The sequence below is a fragment of the Nannobrachium achirus genome (genome assembly GCF_963921795.1).
Source record: "Nannobrachium achirus genome assembly, chromosome: 6".
Classification (NCBI taxonomy): domain Eukaryota; kingdom Metazoa; phylum Chordata; class Actinopteri; order Myctophiformes; family Myctophidae; genus Nannobrachium; species Nannobrachium achirus.
Window position 1 is genome coordinate 18263695 of NC_137815.1, and position 24264 is coordinate 18287958.

At 43.6% G+C, this 24264-nt stretch overlaps 1 protein-coding gene across 1 annotated transcript in view; it reads right to left on the minus strand.

Annotated features, from left to right (window-relative positions):
* ripor3 (RIPOR family member 3) overlaps positions 1-24264 on the minus strand; it is a 91643-nt gene that overhangs the window by 29778 nt on the left and 37601 nt on the right. Inside the window, exons 8-9 of the mRNA XM_080727996.1 lie at positions 22774-22837; positions 22596-22639 (exon numbers count right to left, since the gene is read on the minus strand). Coding sequence (XP_080584122.1) covers positions 22596-22639; positions 22774-22837 — 108 coding nt within the window. The remainder of the gene's footprint in view (positions 1-22595; positions 22640-22773; positions 22838-24264) is intronic.

Genomic DNA, 24264 nt, shown 5'->3' on the forward strand with positions numbered 1-24264 from the left:
TCCTGACGAGCACTAAGAGTAGAGGAATTTTGTATAACACGGTTCTATTGTGAAAATAGCTGATCTACATGCTCACAACGCCTCGCGTTGCGAGGCGTTGTGAGCATGTAGATCGGCTATTTTCAAAATTTCTGCCTCTAATATTTGACAATTTTGGCCCATGTTTAATTTGTCACTTCAGAGGTATTAACAAAATCAATAACCAAAGACAATGCATAGCTATTTTTTCCAGGACCTTCCAGGAGTACTGGAAACATATTTTTCTAATTTCAAAATATTTCCAGGAATTTCATGACCGTGGGAACCCTGTAATTATGAATCCTCCATCGCTGGTGGCCCAGTCGCACCACCACCTGGAGACATGATATCATCATCATCCTCCACTTCATAACCACGCTGAGGCTGTCCGGCTTGATAAGCTGCTCTGCTGGGTTCAGTGGTTGCAGGATGTAAACGTAGGATTCTACTCAACAAGTGATCTAACCGCTTATCCAACTGATATGGGGAGACTATTAAAAAAGTAACTGGGTTAAGCACTGTTGGTCCGACCAGTTTACCCGGTTAGCATTTGCCAGAGTCGGCAGGTTAGCTTTTCACCAGGTTAGCATTTGCCAGCGTTAGTTTAACTGAGGTTAGGGTTAGGGTTAAGGTTAAGGTTAGGTTTAGGTGTATCTCCGTCCCCCTGACTTTCGGCACCTCCGCGCAGCCAATCACAAGCTTCCGCTGCCTTAACCCAGGTGCATTTTGATAAACTCGGACTGAAAGACCTGCAAAAAACACTCTCCCAACTGATTTGCCTATGGAGTGTACAGTATGACATCAGAGATCTCCATATATGGTCTATAGTAAAATAACAAAAGTAGTGTACAGTATGACATCAGAGATCTCCATATATACGGTCATTAGTAAAATAACAAAACTAGTGTACAGTATGACATCAGAGATCTCCATATACTATAGACCATATTATGGTCTATGGTAAAATAACAAAACTAGTGTAAAGTATGACATCAGAGATCTCCATACAGTATATGGTCTATAGTAAAATAACAAAACTAGGTGCAAATGCATATCTTTCTTTGCCAGGCTGGGTGGAATTCCAAACATGGACACGTCAGTCATCTATGATGCATGACTCCATATTTAGGCATTTGCGCTGCTCAATAACACTGTATATAAGTGCTGGCGTACGGTTCAGGACAGCATTAAGCAACAGAGCCGGTCTCCAGCAGCCGATCAGTCCATATATCCAGAAGAACCGAGGCAGCAGTGTAGATGGTGTACGTATCCGAGGCTAAGGGCGTTGACCGCCAGCCATGGGGACTGTCCAAGATGGCCAACCTGTTCCAGGGAGCGCTGGCGTTCGTCCGTGGCTTCTTCCAGACTCTCCTCCAGCCTAGTGCTCCTCCCTCTTCCTCCCACAGGCGGACCGGCAGGATCAACCACAGAGTAGACTGTCTAGCCTACCCGGGCGGCCCCAGGTCAGGGTGGCACTATAGCTAAACGCCCACACTAGTCCTGTGCAGTGATTCTCAAGCAATGAAAAGCGACCTGTGATGTCACCTGTGATGACACAGTGATTTGTCAAGGGAACCACAGTGTCAGGTGTTACCCGTCCGGACGGACGGACCATTATGGTCAAGCTCTGACGGTTCTGAGAGTAAACTGTTGGTCGCAATTAGGACCCCGGGACCCCCAGTTGATACACGTTTTATCCCTGGGGACCCCGATTTACTCTGTAGAGTCCTGCAGTGTTAAATGACAGGCCTATGAGGGTCCATTTGGTTCCTAACTATAATCATATAGCCCAGCTGGGGACCCCCTGGAACCCCTGGGTTGAGAACCACTGCTCTAGTGTAGGCATTGGGGGGCGTGGCACAGCCTCATCAATGATGACGCCACACCTCCCTCCCCATTGGTTGCCTCTACCACATGGTAGATTGATGACGCCTTCCTGGGAGTCCCTACATGTAGGGTCCAGGATGGCTGAAGACGGCAGCTAAACAGAATCACACAGGAGAATGAGAGGACTCTAGTGGCAACTAGAGTTGGGATCCGGATCCGGAGGAACCGGATCCAACATTGAGGAACCAGAATCGGTTCCATCACCTTAGGAAGCGTTTCCAGAACGGGTTCTATCACACTGTCAGAGCTGTGGACTTCACGTCTGCTAGACAATTAAAAGAACTGGTGGCTCTCAAACTTTATCATTTCAAGGACCACCACAGAACCAAATGGACCCTTCCGTTTTTACACTCTCAGAGTTACAGACCCATAAGGTTTCAGTGTAACCCCTCTACTATATAGATATAGCAGTTCCTAACTTCCTATAGGGCCTATATGTGATATACAGTATATATAGTAAATAATAATGTTGGTCAGGTAAGCGAACGTCCGGAACCGATGATCCAACCGATATGTACTGATGTCATATACTGATGTCATCAGAGATCTCCATATTCGGTCTAGTACAAATTAACAAAACCAGGAAGGTGGAACTCCATACATGGACGTGTCTATGACGTCAGTCATCTGTAACGCATGACTCCATATCTGTGCTATATATAATAAGTGTGTGTATGCAGGATAGGACAGCATTGTTCTACAGAGCTGGTCTCCAGCAGCTGATCAGTCCATATATCCAGAAGAGCCACCAAGGCAGCAGTGTAGATGGTGTACATATCTGACGGTAAGGTCGTTGACCGCAAGCCATGGGGACTGTCCAAGATGGCCGACCTGTTCGTGGGAGCGCTGGCCTTCGTCCGTGGCTTCTTCCAGACTCTCCTCCAGCCTAGTGCTCCTCCTCCCTCTGCTCCTGAGGACGGGAAGACCGGCAGGATCAACCACAGAGGAGGACCCCCTCCTCCGCCCTGTGGAGGGGGAGGATGAGGTTAGCTAAATGCCTACACTAGTGCTGTGCAGTGATTCTCGATCCTGGCCATTTCAAGGACCCCCAGCTTGATAGGCATTATAGGACTGCATGCGGACCCCCAGTTGATACGTCTTTTATCCCTGGGGACACGGATCTACTCTGTAGAATCCTGCAGGTGAGGGTCCATTTGGTTCCTAGCGTTAATCATATAGCCTGGCTGGGGACCCCCTGGACCCCAGGTTGAGAACCACTGCTCTAGAGTAGGCAATGGTGGTGTGGCATAGCCTCATTGATGATGATGCCACCCCTCCCTCCCCATTGGTTGCCTCTGCCGCTTGGTAGATTGATGACGCCTCCCTGGGAATCCCTACGCGTAGGGGCCAGGATGGCTGAAGACGGCAGCCTGACAGAATCACACAGGAGAATGAGAGGACTCTCCTACTAGCAACTGAACTGCACCAGAGCAGACACCACTGCAACAGATGAGAACATCCAGATGATCTCCATCAGGAATGAATGCAGAAAACAAAGATATGCTTTGGGAAAAGTAAAGGAGAGCTGCGAGTGGGAGAGGAGGACAGAAGTTGGAAACCTTGGTGACGTCTGATCTAAGGCTTCTGATCCCATCCTCCAATGGGGCCCGCACCAAAGCATTAATCTAATTCATTCCTTCATGTTTAATTCTATTCACTTGTAAACTTTTTTTAATAAATATCATTGCATTTATTTTATGTGCTGAAGTCTCTTTTAAGTTGAAATATGAATGAAAGAACAATTGTTTGCCATAACTTTAATACTGCAACCCCCGCTGCACCCAGTAGTGCTGTTACGCAGCCTCCACCACCACCGCTCATGCAGTTCACACGGGTGTGATTTTTTTCTTCTCTTTTGCTCTCTCCTCCATTGAGCTGATATCCAAGCCAAGCATTAGATATAAGAATGGACAGTTACTGTAGGCTACTTAGTGGACGCCTGCAAATGAAATGTGAGCAACAGTCATTTACAGTGTTCATGGTTCACAGAACTCAACTAAATCAAAAGATTACCAACACGCTTCAGAATTGTATTTTTCTTCCACTGTGAACTCTGTAGTATATTAGTCCCACATGGGATCCACACTGTTATTGAATCCTGTCTTGTTTTTGAAGCGGTGAAAGCCGCTTCCAAGGTGTGGCTTTGTCCCGTACATGTCCCGACCATCTGATTGGTCAATGTTGTCTGTCCCGTGCATGTCCCGTGCATGCTAGACCAATTGAGGATTGGTCAAGCTTCACATGCCAATTTGGCCCTCCAGACAAAATCATTCATTCATTCAGAATTCATAAAAATATAGAACTAAAGCACATAGAAAGTATAGATCTAGAACACAGAATGTATAGATCTAGAACACAGATTTCATAGCTCTAGAACACATAGAATAAAAAGTCACGCTTCACTTCGAACCAAGGTTTGATTTTTTATTTTGGCATTGTCTTTGGTAACATTAGTGACATCATTCCAAGTCCCCAGAAGCACGGTAGTTACCTGTAGGGATGGAGCTTGCTAATGTTTATTGATAACGAGCACCTTATTGATCCTGCTTATTGAGCCGGGCTTTTATCAAGCCCACTATTGAGCATTTTCTAATATTTTGTGGAAAGACGCGAGACAAAATTCTGAACAGAACTGGTATCTTTTTATTATTGGCCAGTTGTTGTGACTGTGAGTTTGTGGCTGACCACCATCTATGAAGATGACAATTGACAAAAGTAACACATATTATCATTAAATATCATTAAAACAATCATTCATTAGTGTGCAATAAGTGTTAAATGGCTTTATATTATGAATACTTTAATCATTTCTTGATCGCCTCTTGTCTTGATTGTTTAAACATGATGTCATGGGCCGCTATGCTCGATAACAAGCTTATTGATACCGGGTACTCAATACATTTGTTATCAGGTTTGTAGCAGGCCCTTGTTTCGAGCTCCATCCCTAGTCACCTGTGGTGGTCAAATGTGGGATTGCAAGACTTAAGCCATGTGGTCCATATGGGCAGGGGTGTCTACAGGCAGACAGCTTGATGTACAGGTACAGCACAGTACAGTAAACCCCTCAAACATGAACACTATGTCCCAGGGACTTCTGAACATGAACAATATGTCCCAGGGACTTCTCCTCAACGTGAACAGTATGTCCCAGGGACTTCTCCTCAACATGATCAGTATGTCCCAGGGACTTATCTTGATGCTGAGTGCAAAGCAGGGAAGCGCATTGGCTCCCATTTTTGTATTGGTTTAACCCTGGCAGGGGAATTAAACCCTGCAACCTCCCAGTCTCAGGGCAGACCAGAGACTGAAAGAAAAATCAAACCTCGGTTCAAAGTGAAGCGGTGAATCTTTATTCTATGTGTTCTAGAGCTATGAAATCTGTGTTCTAGATCTATACATTCTGTGTTCTAGATCTATACTTTCTATGTGCTTTAGTCTATATTTTTATGAATTCTGAATGATTTTGTCTGGAGGGCCAAATTGTCATGTGAAGCTTGACCAATCCCCACCTCTGGCACGGGACATGTACGGGACAGACAAAGCCACTCCTTGGAAGCGGCTTTCACCGCTTCAACAATGGACAACGTGACACCCTTTGTTTCTACAAACCGTAAATTAAGCATATTTAGAGCAATTTCAAGTCCGTAATGAATCAAACTAGAAATATGCAATTGGAAATTGCAAGTGTGGTTCTCTCTCTCTCTCTCTCTCTCTCTCTCTCTCTCTCTCTCTCTCACACTATGTCGTCCTCAGACGAGTGTGACTATATTCTGCAACAAGTGAACTGTCATGTGAAGCTCAACCAATACTCGAACTAGCACCACTCCTCAAATGTTTTCCTTCAATTTCCATTTGCATCTGATTCACAAAAAAGTGTACCGGTATCTATACTGTAGTGAAGAAAATAAAGTTTCCCCAGGACTACTCGATTTCCAATGACATCTGATTCACAAAAAAGTTTATCTAGTGGTGAAAATAACGTTTCCCCAGGACTATAGTGTGTTGCCTGTCGGGCAACCACACAACCGTAACTAGAATGATGCAATTCTGGGAAATTACAAGTGTGGTTGCTGTTTTTACATTTTCCTATTCAAGTCAATGGGGAAAAGTAATTCACAAATACATTTTCTCAACAACAACTTATCTCTTAGCAGAATGTAAGCGGAGATGGTCCAATGAAGCCGGTCCATCTGACGGGACAACATGTCCCAGGGACATTTATTTGAAAACTTTAGTTGCTACGGTAGTACTTTGCAGATATAACTGATTATATTGTAAAACATACATTAATCCACTTTAGCCCGATTTTATACATCTTGATCATTCACATTTGACATGTGACAGGAGTGTGAGCCACCAGAGCTGTGGGAGTACGGAGGAGTAGCCTGGTCCAGCAAACCTTTGGGTTTACTCTATGAAGTTGAAAAAGTACTATAGTCCGGTTGCCTATGGCAACCACACTAATGAATGCTATTGGCTGGAGGGCGGGTCTTCACTCAACAGAACCAGTACTATCTTATCATTAATAAGACCATACATTACTATATGCATATCATGATGATTTTAAAGAGACTTTAATCCAACTAGTGAGCAGTGGAGGAAATATATGTGAGATTTACACACAAACTCAGGATACAAGAAGAACGGTTCCTTGAGAAATGGGAGAAATGGACTGAATATCAAACCCAATGGAATGACACCATGAATGTCTGATATGGACTAAAGTGTGATAATTACAATGATGTAATGATGTTGACCCTGTAAAGTTTTGTACATGTAACAAACTGTAAATAAAAAATACATTAAAAAAAAGAGAGACTTTAAACTGTCGATTGAAAACATAAAGTGGAACAGCAACTTCAAGGAGAACGCAGAAGTAGGCTTCATATCCAGCTAACAGAGTTTAGCCCTAAGGAGGAGGACAGTCTAACCACTAAGCTGGAACTAAGTACTGCAGACCTTGTTGCCTGGGGAGCAGAGTGGCTCATTTTCTCAGCCTGATGGCCTAAAAGCCTAATAGTCCAGCTGGCCCCCCGAGGTGGGGTATATCGTTTTTTGTATTGGCCTAAAATATTGTCTACCAAATAGCATATGCCATTTCCAAAGAGCATGTTAGCCACTCAAAAAATGCAATATGGTCACCATTTAAAAAAATAAAATTTGGGGTCCCAATGACTTTATAGAAAGAAAAAAAAATCTGCTTTAAGTAGCATGTGAGGAGTCATGATTCTGAATCCAATGCAAGCATTTGTATTGCACGAAAAAATTCCTTGTGCTAAAACGGCCCCCACAAAACTATGGTTTAGTGATGAGTCATCACTTTCCACAGTTTTGTGGGAGCCGTTTTTAGCCCAAGGAATGCTTTTCGTGCAAAACAAATGCTTGCAATGGATTCAGAATCATGAACAAAAAAAAAAAAGGTTTGACCCCTCACATTCTACATAAAGCAGTTTTTGGAGCTGTGTGAAGCACAGGCTCCCTATACGTGGCTGTGTGGGTCTGTGTGTGTGTGTGTCTGTCTGTCTGTCTGTCTGTGTGTGTGTAGCCTGAACTTCCTAAACTTCGGCACGCCACTAGTCCCACAGTTTTGCCACCACACACTCGCGCCATATGTCAAATCGACCGGCTTACTCGGGAATCGTGGGCTATTACTTTTCTAAGAGAAAGGTTCTATAGTTTAATTGATATTAATTTATTAGTGAATTAATTTTCCCCATTGACTTATAATGGGAATTGCAAAAACTCACATTCAATTATTTGTCTCTCGCAAACCATAGGGGCTAGAGTTTCAAGACTTGGAGAGGAGGTTCATAATGATTTCAAGGATTAAATAAAAAATAATTGTGTCATTTGGCCGCATGGTGGCGCCATAACACCCCACTTTACGTTTTGGCCTGTAACTCTTGAACCGTAGGTCGGAAAATTAAAAATATTTTTTCCCTGGATTCCTTGGGTCATGACGCATCTCCCCATATAGGCCACGCCCATTTGCGCCATGATAGATTTTCCGCCATCTTGAATTTTCTCCAAAACACACTTTTTGCTCCTTCTCCTACATATTTTCTTCAAATGTCACAAAAATCGGTACACACACACACACACACACACACACACACACACACACACACACACACACACACACACACACACACACACACACACACACACACACACACACACACACACACACACACACACACACACACACACACACACACACACACACACACAGCTCCACTTCACACGGGTGTGATTTTTCTTTCTGTTAAGTCAATGGGACCCCAACCTTTTTTGAAAGATGGTGGCAATAATGGCAAAACAAAACAATAAATGACATCCAACTGTGCTTTAGTGTAAAGCACAGTTGAAAATAGCAGATCTAGAAGCTCACAATGCGTCACAGTGCGGCACGTTATGAGCTTCTAGATCGCTATTTTCAGCATGCAACCAAATGCAAAATCACTAAATCAGCCATTACAACGCCCATTAAGGCCCACCAAAATACATTTTAGTCCACTAAATCAATGGTTCTCAAACGTTTTGGGCTTCAGCACCCCCTTTTCCTGATTTCTGAATCCAAGTATCCCCTTTAAAGGAGTAGTTCACCCCCAAAATGATTTTTTTCTATTGATTACTCACAACATGGAGACTTGAGTTCAGTAATATTTTTTTGTATTTGTCGCATTTCCAATCAATGGAGGTAAATTTATTGTAATCAAATTTTATTCTTAGGAATGCGACAAAAACCTAATAATATTATTGAACTCAAGTCTCCATGACCTGAGTAATCAATAAAAAAAAAAGTCATTTTGGGGGCGAACTACTCCTTTAATCGACAACATTTTGATCGAAATATACTGACATCTAAAAAAAAAAATCACTTTTCATTGTCAATGTTGTTTTCTATTCAGTAACATTTGCTAGTCAGAATTCTTACTTAACTTGGTTTAAAGACCCACTCTGGCCAAATCATGTTTTTTGAGTATTTAATATGTTTTTGGAGCTTTTCTATGAAAATCTTAGTGGTATTTGTCACTCAGCTTTGCTATAGTATAAAGCATCTAATTGCAATTTAGACCCAAAAATGGCCTCCATTGGCCCGCCCCTATGACAGCAGGTTTGACACACAGTTCTATTTGTGATGTCATCCAGGCCCAGCCAGGGACAGGCCAATCACGTCGTCTTCATGGAGCTTAGTCCCCTCCCATCTCACATGTTTATGCATGCACAAAGTCAGCCTCTGATTGGGAAACATACCAGGAAAAGATCAGGATTAGGATCAGATTTGGACAGAACACAATTAAATGTTTTCTATCCCTGCCTACATCAAAAAATTATATCAAAACTAGGTTACAATATTTACATTGCAATTCATAATAACTTAGAAATTCCAATGATAATAAACATAACAGACATTAAAAAGTAGGCTATAGGCCTATTCAAAATGTTGAGCCCTGATAAGACATAATTAGTCTAATATTGCAATTGGGGGTTGATAACAGGGATGTGGCATATTAGGGTTGTTCTGCAGGTGTGACATACTGTAGTGGAATATTAAAAGATCGTGGCATTCTAAATGAGGGGTAAAGTTTAGGATCCCATAAATTCATTTAGGAACATTTTCAGGGTGTGGACGATTCGTAGCATATAGTTTTATTGATCAGAGATTTTTTTCTGATAATTAAAGGAGGTGTGGAGTGGGTCTTTAGAGCTTTACAGCAGCATGTTCACGTACTGTACATTTGTCAAGTTTTATCAGTAAAATCAATGTTTCCATTTCTATCAATTTCCATCTCTCAAGTACCCCCTGTAGTGCCTCTGCATACCCCTAGGGCATACATGGGCAACTGCCGGCCCGGGGACCACATGCGGCCCCCACCTTCACTTAATGCGGCCCTCAGGTTAATACCAGAATACTGATATATTATTGATTTAAGCTGTAATTCCAAACATGACTTGCTTTAATTCCGTCAGTCTATTTTAGTAGCTTAATGACTAGTATAGTAGTATTAAAATGTATTGTTTTTATGTCCAATGTATTTAGGTTCATGAAGTTAACATGAGTATATAACTAAATGCGTTTGAAATTGAATCAAAATGTTACATTTCAGGATAAAAAAATAAAAATAAATCAGGATTCGAATTCAAAAGAGGTAAAAATAGCCGATCTACAAGCTTGTAGATCTGCTATTTTTTCTTCTTTTGTTTGAGATACTAGAATGACAAAGTAGGACGTAGCAATATGCAATGTGGCCCTCTGGAGTGAAGGTGGAAATATAGTGGCCCTCGACATCATCAAAGTTGCCCACCCCTGCCCTAGGGGTACACGTAACCCCATTTGAGAAACACTGGACTAAATCAACTGTAGATTTAGTCAGGACTACTAATAAAGGATTTTTTAATTCAAAAGACTATGACTAAACCTAAATAAAAATGCTGCTTAAAGGAGGACTTCACCACTTTTCAACCTGTCTTCATATAATAGGTCCTCAGTCACTAATGTTCATGATAAAATAGCACAATCTTTTCCTACTCAGTCTGGGTCTGATAGAAGAGCTGTAGGCTCTCCTATGGGTCAAATCCAATCAATCAATGGGGAATCCAAGCTAATCGAAACTGCAGGCTTTCTATTCCTGAAAAGTTGCAATTTTTTTCCCCAAAAATATTGTTTTAAAAAGTCAAACGATGTCACTGGTGGATGGATTTGACCCGCCCACAGCTCTCCTATGAGACCCAGACTGAGTAGAAAAAAATGGTGCTATTTTATGAACAGTGAGGACCCATTATATGAAGACAGGTTGAAAAGTGGTGAAGTCCTCCTTTAAACAGATCACCAATACTGCCTCCTAAACCCTGTGGTCCCACAGGAAACCAGTATCTTTGAATTATATTTTAGTTATTAGTTTAACTCCACCATGTATGGGCACAGATATCTACCCTTTGGGTACCTCATTGGCTAAGGGCCCTGCCTTTGTACTGTCGGGGAGAACTTGATAGATAAATAAATAATGATGCTGGCCTGAAATAATAATTTCAGGCGAGCCCACAAATGAAGCTTCAGCGTTAGTTTATGCAGGACATGTGAGTCAAGTCGCTGCTCAGCTGTAGTCAGATGTCAGTCAGCTCTGTTCTCATACCTCATTAACATATCTGCTGTCATTATGTCACATGACTTATGTCACATCATACTCCAATCAAAGCTCAATCAGTAGGGAAGGCTCCTTTAAATATGGCTTGCTTCTCTACCAATGCTTGGTTTCCGAAGCCTCGGAATCATTTGCTGCTTGCTGCCTCCTCCACCCCAGCCTCTACCTTTGCACGATCAGTCTGGCTAAGCTCAATACTTGTGATTGTCTGATTAAGTTACATGTCAATGTGGTTAAGCTCAAATACTGTGATTTTGTCTAAGTTCATGTCAATGTTAAAGCTATACTGTGTAAGATGCCCAACTAGTGGTCATTAGCCCTATAGCAAACCGCGGTCGCGTCCGCGTCTTTCGGACGTTTTTCGTACCTTCAGACCCCCGCGTCTGCCTCCACCTCGCTGAGATCTATCTTTTAAGGGGTCCCTTGTTCCTGTGCGTTCAGTAATTCCAGAGATACGGACTCCTTCACCCTGCCTGGTAGGCGAAATTACCTAGAGAAGGGATGGTACAAACGGGCGACAACAAATATGGCTGCCATAGCGACCCCACTTCAAGATGCGCTGTGATTGGCCGGCAGTTGTATAACCCTCGCTGTGATTGGCCGGTAGTGTGATGACGCAATTTTGGCGCGAGATCCGGTCCACGGCAAGGATCTCAGTTTACATATAGAGAAGGCTTTACAGGCTGAAATTCACGGCGCGGATCTTCTAAAACTTTTGTGATTTAATAGTTAGGAGAATTTTAAGATTTGTTTTATAAAAAAAGTTACATAGTACAACTTTAAGCTTTTTACTATGTTACATGTCAAGGTTGAGCTCAAATACTGTAATTTTGACTAAGTTACACGTCAATGTTTGCCTTTATTCTGCTATTGTATCCCTATGGGGGGTATTGATTACGTTCCCTGATTTTGTTTAGCATGCTCAGAAAAGCTTACACAAAATTTCAGGGAGCATCTCCTATCGCGAAGCCCTTTAAACGCCAAGATTAACTGTATTCCATTTATGCAATAAATGGTTAAATCTGCTTATTGTGTATTCCGTTTTGCAATAAATGGTTAAATGACTTGACGTGAATGTTCCTGACTAAATTAATATAAACCCATATTATCTTACTCTGTGTAGTAAAATGAATTTGAAAGCAGCATGCAGCATGCCTATGACATGAACTTGTCAAGGACTTCCTAATTAAGGAAAGTAACTTTAGCAAAATGTTTGATATAGCCCTATTCCCTATTAGTTATACAAATGAACCACATGGACCTTTTTATGCCCATATATGGAGTTCCCTGATGTCATCAATATTAAGCCCATATCTAATAGGACTTCATATGGGAATTCCCATGGAGGCCAAATCGGCCACATACCACACTAACAGAATCCATATATGGCCAAGACAGATGGCCAAGACAGCCCATATCTGTGTGGCTGGTTCTACAGACAGAGATCTCCATGGGTATTTGTCAGATGTCATAGACATCATAGGACTTTCACATGTTTGGGCTCTCACAGCATATCACCACATACAGTACATGCATCTCCATATATGGGTAACTGGTCCGATATACATCACTGTATATTGGCCAGATGGCCAAGAATTGCGTCACGTTGTGAGCTTGTCGATCTGCTATTTTCAGTGGAAGCTTTTCTCATGAAACCGATGCTGGGATTTAAGTGGTTGATAAAGCCGCAAAATTAACACTAATCGTACTGTAAACCCCAAACATGCATGCTTACTCAGTTATTCGTTATGTGAAAGTCCTATGACGTCTATGACATCTGACATCATGTATACAATCCCTTTTATGTCCATATATGGAGATCTGCCTGTAGAACCAGCCACACACATATATGGGCTGTCGTGGCCATCTGTCTTGGCCATATATGGATTCTGTTAGTGTGGTATGTGCCCGATGTGGCCTCCATATATGGGCATTCCCATATGAAGTCCTGTTAGATATGGGCTTAATATTGATGACATATCAGGGATCTCCATATACAGTATGGGTATAAAAGGGATTCTGTTAGTGTGGTTCCCCTGACATCACAGTGATTTCAGAATGGCAAACCCTTAGTAAAAAAACGCACACGGACGGACAGAGACATGATGTGCCGTTTCTCATACTAAACTGCACCACCCTTGTAACACTACACTTTTTAAACTATTACACTTATTAGACTATTACACCAGTTGTGCTTTGGTAACTTCTCTCTGGTGGAACGCTAATTTAATGCTGTCAAGTGCACGCAACAATCACATCACGTGCACACGCACATGCACACAAATAAATGTTATTGCGAATGCAAATAAGTAAACATGTTTGACTAGTTTTAGTTTAGTTTAGTTCACTCACTTCAGTGACGCATAACTAGGAATGTGCCTCCAGGACAGGGCTTGTAGGTAGGTGTTGTGCTGCCTCCGCCAAACTTAATGGCTAGGCACTGAAGCTGTATGCACCAGTCACTGATTGGGTGAGTGGGCGCAGGTGTGGAGTTTTGAGTGAGAGCAGGTGTGGAGTTTTGAGTGGGAGCAGGTGAGGGGTGGAGCCAAGTCCAGGGAATAGATCAGGGAGGGGGTTGGTGACTCGACTTGTAGGACTTTTCTACAGGAGTTGTAGACTTCTATAGCCTAATGCCTCATTCAGACAGTCAGACCTTTAACAAATGTCTACAAATGGAACCAAATCATTTGGTTCCATTTGTACACTCTTATGTGTTAATGAGAGCCTTGAAAATGAGTCTGAGACCCACTCTCCTAGTGGCCTCCTAATGTGTCATAGTAAATCAGTATCATGCATATTCTGAAGAAAACCTGGAGACTTGACATTCAGTAATTGAGTACCTGAGATGAAAAACTGTCTTAAAGAGATATTCCACTTTCAAAAAACTTTTGGTCATTTTATTGTCTAATCAGGCTTTTATGAACACCCTGGACAGTTTTTAATTTGCTTGATTCAATATTTAGATATTTGATGTAAATGTTACCAGGCCCTCCAGGCCCAGGGCCTCTCCCCACACACACCCATTGTAACTTCAAACTTCATTTTAACCATGATAGATTCATTAAAAACACCCATTATTTTTTTCTGGTGACTCATATTACCCTCCTAATACGTGAGCAGGCTGTGTTTTTTTCAATAACCTTTTTCATTTATTTTTAATAATTATTTTTGGTATTTCATTTTTTCCATTTTCCCAAATAATTATAAAAAATAAATGAAAACAGTTATGGATAAAACACGGCCTGCTCACATATTAGGAGGGTAGTATGAGTCACCAGAAAATATAATGGGTGTTTTTAATGAATCTATCATGGTTAAAATGAAGTTTGAAGTTACAATGGGTGTGTAGGTGGAGAGAAGCCCTTCCACTGTTTCCCTGTTGAACGTGGAATATCCCTTTAAGTCCATATTTTAACATTTTGAATATAGATATATTAGGCGCAGGAAGAATGACGTAGCGAGTTCAGGGGGGAGATCTAAGAGGTTGGCGGCGCGCCCCCAGGTGGGCGGAGTATTATATTCCGCCCCCCACTCAGAGTATATCTAGGGTACTAACCCTACAGTGCTTCAGTTGCTAAACTCAGCACTGCAGGACACACACAGGTGGGTCAGTGACGTGACGCCCCAAAAAATGTGTTTTTAAAAAAACTTTAAATTGCAGGCATAAAAGTTATTTACTTTTGTTCTACTCACTCTCAACCTTATGGAAATACATTCTGTTTTTAGATATTTTATTGGAATCAGACTTTATTCAGCAGTTTGTTGTACTTGTGCCTAAAATCGTCATATGGTGTGACATGAAAATAATTGTTCATAAAATGAAAATGGAGTACATCTTTCTTAAGTTACTCACTTTATCAAAGTCCTTTATCATAACTAACCAGTGATCCACTATAGTTTTTTGAAAATTAATTATATCTGTATGTTTTTTTCATAATCGACACTCTGTGTGAGGCCCATGTTCATGATCTTACAACATATTTTAAATGTATTCTGTCAAAACTTTCTCTAAAATTACACAAATATTTGTGACTCTTCCTGATAATATTCTCTATGTAATGCATAAACATTTTTTTGGTTTAATCATTAATAAAGGTATGATTTTTCACTATTTGGAATGTCACACCAAATGATTTAGTGTCACACCGTATGATCATATCTTCATGTGTCAAAACAAACTGTGTTTAACCTACCTATTAGTGAGTACTGAACTTTACTGATTGATTAAACAATTACCCAGGATAACATGGCCTTAATATTTCTGAACAGGATATTATTGTAGGGCTTTAACATGGGATAAGAAAGAATTGTAGTAGTAGATGGATGATGAGGATGTGCACAGGAATGCTACACACACCTAAGTCTTCTGCCGGCCCACGGCAGAAGGATCCTAAAGAGACAATAAGGCGCATAGCCACACTTGGAGCCAAGGCAACATTTTATTAACACCAATTAGTGGAAACAGAACTCAGCATTCAGGTAAATTGCTTTTTTCCGAAGTCTCCTGAACTTGAACACAGCATTTTGTGTTGAACAAATGTAATTAGGAATCATGACATTACACCACATCTCCACTAGCTAAAGAGTGCTGGGTTGCGCAACTCCAAAAATAGCTGATCTACAAGCACAACGTGTTGAGCGCTTGTAGATCAGCTATTTTCGCTAGTTTTGTCTCGGGTCCTACCTTAACACTGTCCACTGTCCAGTCCAGTGAGTGAAAGTACAAAAGTATTAGATCAGATTAGATTATACATTTAGACTGTATTGTACATCAGCCAGTCGTATTTGGTGAGGGTAGCAAACCGGCTGCCTTGTTGTGGTTCTGCTATGCCACAGACAACCTCCTGCTCTTCTTAGAAAATGCAGTCTCGCCCCTTTGGCTCCTCTCTCCTTGCTGGGTCATTGTTTAGTTTCTCCCTGTACTTTCTCGTTCTCTCAGCACTTGTCATTTCCCAGCTGACAAAAGAAAATGGAATGTATAGTTTAAGACAAAGAGAAAATATTGTTTAGATTGAAACAATATGTTAAGGTTTCTGTGAAGGGGTTTCTGCTCTGTCTGATGAATTTGAAGTATCACTGAATGAAGCTAAATTACATTTTATGTAAAAATGTTTAAAACAAATGTTTAAATGTACAAAAGAAACATGGAACTTTGTTATTTATTGTTATATCTGTAGTTAAATACAGTATAAATCATATGGTGTGACAATCAAGTCATATGGCGTGACAAGCAGACCTGTCACACCATATGATTAAGTGTCACACCATATTACTGTTTTCTGCATTTAGGTTTACCTTGAGGCTACTATGTACACATTAGCATGCTAACAGCATGCTAGCTATAACAAAGCAGCCTAGATCTACATGGAAATATGACCAAAACTTCAAATAACTTAAGCTTTTTTTAAAGAAAAGGTGTCACACCAAAAGACATCCAGAATGGTGAGTTTGTGAACGTTTCAACAAGATGGCATTTCATGAAAATGTTAAAATCATAACTCACCTCAGACACCTGTCTTGCAGTTGTGCTGGGAGTGCTGAATAGCCTTACAGAAGAAGGACCTCTCTAGCCAATAGGTGTCCAAATAATTGCCTGTTTAATTTTTCCAAACTAGTGTCACACCAAATGATTTTGGGTTGGGGGACAAAATGTTTTTGATCAGAAATGACTGAAAACATTATGCTTTGACTTTGAAAAGATATAGGCTCAAAATAGACATTTTTTTTAGCCTAAATTCATTTTCAAATGATTTTTAGCAATTCTTTTTCTTAGTTTTATTCAAGTTCCCACTTTGAGAAACAAGGTCAGGACAGTCACACCATATGAGTTTTGCCATGTTTGGTTGAAGATTCTGAAGAAATGAGGAATGAAATGTTTTAATCTTGAGTAAGTTCACATAAAGCTTAATGTCCTGCACAATATTCAGAAGGTTTTTGACAAATATATTTTTTATTTATACATGTTTGACACCGAGGACAGCGAAAACGTTACGTCACGTCACCCACCCACGTGCCACACCTGTTGCTGCTGGAAACTGTGCTGCTGCCCATGCACCGCTCCGAGAGGGTGCCTAACTTGGCTGAGTATTTCTGGCTGTTTCTGCTATCTACTATTGCTTATTTCATGTTCTTAGCTGCCAAACTAACTTAGTTAAGAAGCTGTGTTCTGGCCAGGTTGTATGGGAAGGTTGAGGTTGTTATTCTGGTAATCACTGGATGCTAGAAGTTGTGTTCTTGGCCAAGTTGCATGGGTAGTTTTGAGATTGTTATTCGGGTAATCGCTGATTCTAAAGTTTCAAGGTCCATATTGTCTTGCTAAAGTTGCTGGTGCCCCAGCTGAATTCTGTACTTCAGTCATGTTGCAAAGCTAATCTAAAGGGGCTACGGGCTTGCTAACATGGCTAAATGTATACTCAGGATCATAGAAAGTGGGCTGTGGCTACGGGCTAAATGCTAACTTATTTGTGCCCCGGTGGGCCTTTACTGGGCTACCATGAGTTAAGGTAATCTCAGTCGTTGGGTTTGTCGATGATAGCCACAGTGTTTTTGCGACTGCGCGGGCCGTATCGGCTAGCATGGAGCAACAGGTTCAATGTATAGTCAGCCAGGAGCTAGCCGGTGGCTATTGCTAGCCGGCTACTCCGGTAAAGATGCTGTTAGCTGGTAAAACAACGTGCTAGCCATGTCAAGGCGGCCCCTCGCGATAACGTGGCCCCGTAGCAAGTATGAAACACGCCAGGAGGATTCAGTTTGTAGGCTGTTGTAGGTATCGGCAGCATTCACCTAGCATCCGAGCTAGCCGAGTTCATGTCAAGCGGTGGTTTACGGCATGACGTCGTCAGCGCATACTAAACGCTGGGGATGGGATATGTAGTTCGCTAGCATGTCAAGCCCAGCCGGATTCCGTGCTACAGTCTAATGTGGCAGTCGTTTGTTGCTAAATGCTAATTTAAGGTGCTTATGGGTTTCGCTAACGTTGCTAAAGATTAGCGGCTGTCCAGGCTGGGTTCAAGGCAAGGATTATGGCATAAATGTTGGGTTCGTTGTTGTGGTAAACACGGCCGAGGTCTACTTCTAACTACTGCTTCATCAAGGTAATGGTGCTCTTTCCAGCTGAGTTTGCATACTACAGATCGAGACGGGAGCAGTTGCGGCTCCTGGCTAACGCTAAAATAACTTCTTTGTGCTTGGCTTGCTTGCGACCGTTCGCTAAGGTTAACTCAGTTGCTTGTGCTTATCGGGAACAGTGGTGTATCTGTCGGGATCAGTGGCGTATTGGTGTATTTTGTCAGCCGTATATGCTACTGTTGAGCAGCGTTCCTTCCTTGCAGTCAGCCAGGGGCTAGCTTTGCTTGTTGTTAGCCGGCTAGCTTTAACTAATGTAAGGATAGCTGCTAGTTGGTAAAACAGCTTGCTAGCCATGTTCTAGGCGCAAGTATGGCCCCGTCTGAAAACGTTGCTCTATAAACAGCTGCTGCTTATGAGGTGCTAGTTGCTATCAGAGCAGTATAATCAGAGAGTGGTGTCACCGCGGGGTCAGAAACAGCGCTGGTCACGTGGTTCGTTGTCACTTTACACCTCATAGACTTCAATGCATTTTGTAAACTTCCGGTTCGCCGTTTGTCACTATACGCCAATAGATGTGTGCGTAGAAGACCTGGCCCCATGAAGTGAACGGGAGTGACGCAACTCTCCATTCTAGGGCTCTGGTTGCTATACCTTAGCAGCTTCTAAATGGTTCCTGTCGCTTGTATGTCTGCGCGGGCTCCTGGAAGGAGGAAAACCCGCAAGCTCATGGGTGCCACAGTTTACGTGCAAACAATGTTTTGCGTCCGCTAACGCTAGGCGTGCTGTCTGTCTTGACGTCACCAGTTGACTCGCTAGTGCATGCAGGGAATCGTAGTCTTCTCTAAATGCTTGGTAGCTCCACTCAACCTGCGGCGGCGTGCTAGCATAACTGCTAATAATTACAGCTAAGGCTGATGCTTGTAAAAATGCTGTATCATGTTTTCTTTCAGCTCATGCTAAAGCTAATACTTGTTGGTTGCTAACATTCTGTCTATTATTTCAGCAAGTTATTGTTTCTACTGCATGTCAAGCTGTTACCAGGGTGTTGAGTGTTTCTGCTAACATGTTGTCATTACTGCTCCAGTATGGCAGCTCCAGGCTAAAGTGGCACAGGCTCAGCTAAATCACTTTTCTTAATAGCGTCTCGCTGCGGCGGCTATAAGGGCGCGGCTAACACCAGGTCTATGTTGTATTTTTCAGGTTCTTAACCCTAACATTATGTTTATTTTTCAGGTTTCCTAAACATGAGGTTTATCTTTCAGCTTCGGGCTAAAGCCGACGCATAGCGACAGCTACAGCAGGTCGTCATTGCAGCGTCGCACGGCAGCTGCGGGGTGTTTCAACTGCATGTTAAGCTGCTACCAGTGCTTCAGAAGTTAAAGGGATTTAACTCAAATATTTGTTTCAAACTAAGGCTATAGTACCGGGTCACACAGCACACCGTATGTCCTAGCAGTGTTTCCGTGGCCGCTGCACTGGCTACAGTTCTGTTTTCCTTCAGCTCATGCTAAGCTAATACATACTGGTTGCTATTCATCCTGTTTATTTCAGTTTCAGGCCGGAGCGGCTGCAGGCCCACGGCTATGACAGCAGGTTATCATGGCAGCTTTGGCTGCGGGTCCCACTAATCATGTCATGAAGGTTATGTTCCTAGCCTAGTCGACTGCTGTGTGCGGCTGGGAGTCCAGTCGGGAGTCGGTCGGCACCGCGGAGGGTATCGTTGCGACGGCGCAGCTGCTTCCGCTGCTGCCTTGGGCCAGCCGGCCCTCCAGCCTTCCTGACTTCCCGGCGACCCGCGAGCCCACGACGGAGGCGCGTAGGGCTCAGGCTCAGCTTCCGGGGGAGCGGCACACCGACACCGCCGTCATGCCGCGAAGGAGCAAAGGAACGCCAGTTCTAGCACCAGCGGCGGGAGCCAGTTCTCTCGCCAGCGACGGCTGCCCCGGAAGCACAGCGGAGCCAGACTCTAGCAGGTAAATAGCAGCGCATTTGCTTGTTCGGTTCCGTCAGGGTGCAGTCGCTCTAAGCTGGGGACTTTACGCATATCGGTTGGGCCATGTTTTGGCATTGCTTGACTTCAAAAGTCAAGAGCTGGGTTGTAGAGTTTCTTATATGTGCGTCAGCAGACTCTGCAGCAGAACTAACGCACTTTTCCATTCTGTGTCTCCATGCCGAAACACCTGGCTGCCCGCCCGATGTCTGCCCCAACGACCCTCTGTTCCATGAAGCACGCTGGTTCGCCGCGAGACTGAGGGAGCAGGGCCAGAGTGAAGGCGTCGCGCCATCCCTCTACACGCCACATTCCCTGCGGCGTGGAGCAGTTTCGGCAGCGGCGCCCCTGGCGCGGAGCAGCTCGGCGGCAGCACTCCTGGCGCGGAGCAACTCGGCGGCAGCACTCCTGGCGCGGAGCAGCTTCGGCGGCAGCTCTCTGGCGAGGAGCACCTTCAGCAGCGGCGCCCCCGGCGCGGAGCAGCTTCGGCGACGGCGTTCCTGGCATGGAGCAGCGGCGGCGCTCCGGGCGCCCTCGGGCCTCAGCTGGTCGTCAGCAGCAGGCGTCCGCTGCATCGGATGCAGCAGGCTGGGTTCCTCCGTATGCAGCGGCGGAGGAGCAGTCAAGCGGCGTGGGAACGATGTGAAGCAGCCCGTGGTTAATGGACTGATGGGGCCGAGGCACGCAAGCAGTCACGCGTCCCGTGGAGGACGCTCAGGTTCAGAAGGTCGCATTATGAGGTTCTGTTTCGGCTGTGTGTTTATTGCTGCCCCTCACATGTATTTATATACAAGGCAGGGTGTCTTTAAGGTTATAACAGTATAGTTACTGTTATGTGCAGCGTATACCTTATATTTGTGGGTTTTCGTGCTGCCTCTGCTGCACTTCACAGGTCTTTAATTAGTGTTATATCTAGTTGCTCATGCCCACTACAGCATTGCTAAAAGTACACTAGAGCTACCTTTCTTATCATTGGTTGGCTTTAGGCAAGCTGCTAATATCTAATACTTTGGTACTAACGAGTATTCCTTGCCTGCTCATTCTAGTATTCAATAGCGCTCAACATTTTGAATATAGATATATATATTTTTTATTTACCAGACTGTAAACCACAAATTATGTTTTGAATCTGTTAAGTAAAACGGACAAGGTACACGCCACTTCAGCGATGGCATATGCCACTTCGGCACGCATGCCACTCCGGCAATGGCATGCACCACTCTGGGACTCCCACTCCACGGCACGCGCCACTTCGGCAACAGCATATGCCACTTTGGCAACAGCATATGCCACTCCCGCAACGGCATATGCCACTCCGGCGACGGCATTTGCCACTCCGCAACGGCACGCGCCACTTTGGCAACAGCATATGCCACTTTGGCAACAGCATATACCACTTCGGCAACAGCACATGCCACTTTGACAATGGCACATGCCACTTTGGCAAAGGCACATGCCACTTTGGCAAAGGCACATGCCACTTTGTAAACGGCACATGCCACTTTGGTAATGGCATACGGCACCTGCCACTTTGACAACGGCACATGCCACTTTGGCAAAGGCACATGCCACTTCGGCAACAGCATATGCCACTTCGGCCACTTCGGCAACAGCATATGCCACTTCGGCAACATCATATGCCACTTCGGCAACAGCATATGCCACTTTGGCAACAGCACGCGCCACTTCGGCAACAGCATATGCCACTTTGGCAACAGCACGCGCCACTTCGGCAACAGCATATGCCACTTCGGCAACATCATATGCCACTTCGGCAACATCATATCCCACTTCGGCAACAGCATATGCCACTTCGGCAACAGCATATGCCACTTTGGCAACAGCACGCGCCACTTCGGCAACAGCATATGCCACTTTGGCAACAGCATATGTGCCACTTTGGCAACAGCATATGCCACTTTGGCAACAGCATATGCCACTTTGGCAACATGCACATGCCTGACACATGTCAAATGCCACTTTTCCAGCTCGCCCTTTATGGAGCATTGAGCAATTTATTTTATAAGGGGTAAAAGTTTGGGGCCCATCACTTATACACTATACTATAAAGGAAAACCCCCCAAAAATCTGCTTTAAGTAGCATGTGAGGGGTCAAACTAGGGGTTTTTAATGATTCTGAATCCATTGCAAGCATTTGTTTTGCATGAAAAACATTCCTTGGACTAAACACAGCCCCACAAAACTATGGTTTCGTAATGAGTCATCACTTGGATTCAGAATCATTAAAAACCCCTTGTTTGACTAATGTATTCATACATCTATTCATACTTTTTATATTTAAATGTCTCTTAATTCATGTTTACTAGGCCATAATGAAGATTTGTGGCCCCCACTTTGAAGACCTGTGGAAAATGTGCAGAAACACTCTAAAAGGCAACACACACTGGCTGAGTGGCCATGAATTGGCTGTGCATGCGAGCGTGCATGTGAGCGTGCATGTGAGCGCTAGTAAGTGTTTCACCAACCTCATACTGGTCTCCAGGGCAGAGCCGGGCGAACCCAATGAGACCTGCAAAATGAAAACACATGTTACTGCTGTGTGTACGTGTGTGTGTGTGTGTGTGTGTGTGCGTGCGTGCGTGCGTGCGTGCGTGCGTGCGTGCGTGCGTGCGTGGGTGCATGGGTGCGTGTGCGTGTGTGTACCTTTCATTTTGATATGCAGCTCTCCCAGTAGAATCTCCAACTCTCCTTCCATAACAGACATATCCTGAGAGAGAGAGAGAGAGAGAGAGAGAGAGAGAGAGAGAGAGAGAGAGAGAGAGCATGGTGCATGGGAGAGAGAAGGTGGTAGTATAAATGAATGACTGTGGATTTTGATTAAATAAGTCTTGAATAATTAAGGGATTAAACACATAATCCTATTATAAATTCAAGGAATCTCTGTCTGTCTGATCACATGTTTCTCCTCAGTGGGTTGAGCTGTTGATCTGAACTAGCAAACAGGCACTGACCATTAGCATACTGTATGAAGACAATAAAGACAGTGACGAAGAAAAAATCACGTCTGCAGCACTACAGACAGTGCTACATTTAAGGAGGGAATGAACATAGCGTTCATTGACAAGCGCTTAATGTTCACAAGAACGTTGTGTTATTTGCAGAGTAGCTTAGCTGCCAGAAACAATAAGCACTGACTTGTCATGGTTGTGGTGGTAACGCCATGATCAAATGAGCAGCCTCCTCTCCAATGTCTGCAAATACTTTCACTGCGCCCATCCCCGCCCGGGTATGGACTAGTTATCTTATATCTATCCTCAAGGACTTTAGGATACAAAATGTTGTCAATGTTTGTCAATAAAACCCTATACTGGTCACGAGTGTTGGGGTAATGGCGTTAAAATTAAATCTGTTACGATAACGGAGCAACCAAAGATTTAGTTTAGCAATGTAGTAGTTAGTTACCTTTTCCAAAAGAATGGCGTTACTTGAGGTAACACTGTAACAGAATACTGTTTTATTTTGAACGAACAGCAGGTCATCCTCCCACTCAACTTCGCTCACATACTCTGGTGTGTGCCTCCTGCACATGTGTGTGTGTGTGTGTGTGTGTGTGTGTGTGTGTGTGTGTGTGTGTGTGTGTGTGTGTGTGTGTGTGTGTGTGTGTGTGTGTGTGTGTGCGTGTGTGTGCGTGTGTGTGTGTATATGCATGTGTGTGTGTGTGGTCATGAAGACATACACAGAGGCCAGCTGTTTCAGACTGTGTGGGTCAAAGGTCACTCTTCCAGCTCATGAAAGTCATTGGGGGACAGAATGTGTTGATGTAAACCACGGGACCCCAAATCAATCACTGTGTGTGTGTGTGTGTGTGTGTGTGTGTGTGTGTGTGTGTGTGTGTGTGTGTGTGTGTGTGTGTGTGTGTGTGTGTCGGGTCCAATTAGTATTCAGGTAAAAACACCAATTCAAAGGGTCCTTCAATTGGGTCCGTCATTTAAAAAAAAATCATGTCAGAACCAATGAGGATCTGGGAACCAAACCTGTGAAGAACGCTAGGGTGTCTGATAGAGCAGTGGTTCTCAACCTGTGGGTCGGGACCACCCCAAATTATTTTGGGGGAGGTCCTCAAATTATTAACTTATTGTGCAACATTGTTTTCTCTCTCAACAGTAAACAAACCGACAAAGTTTAAGTGTATAG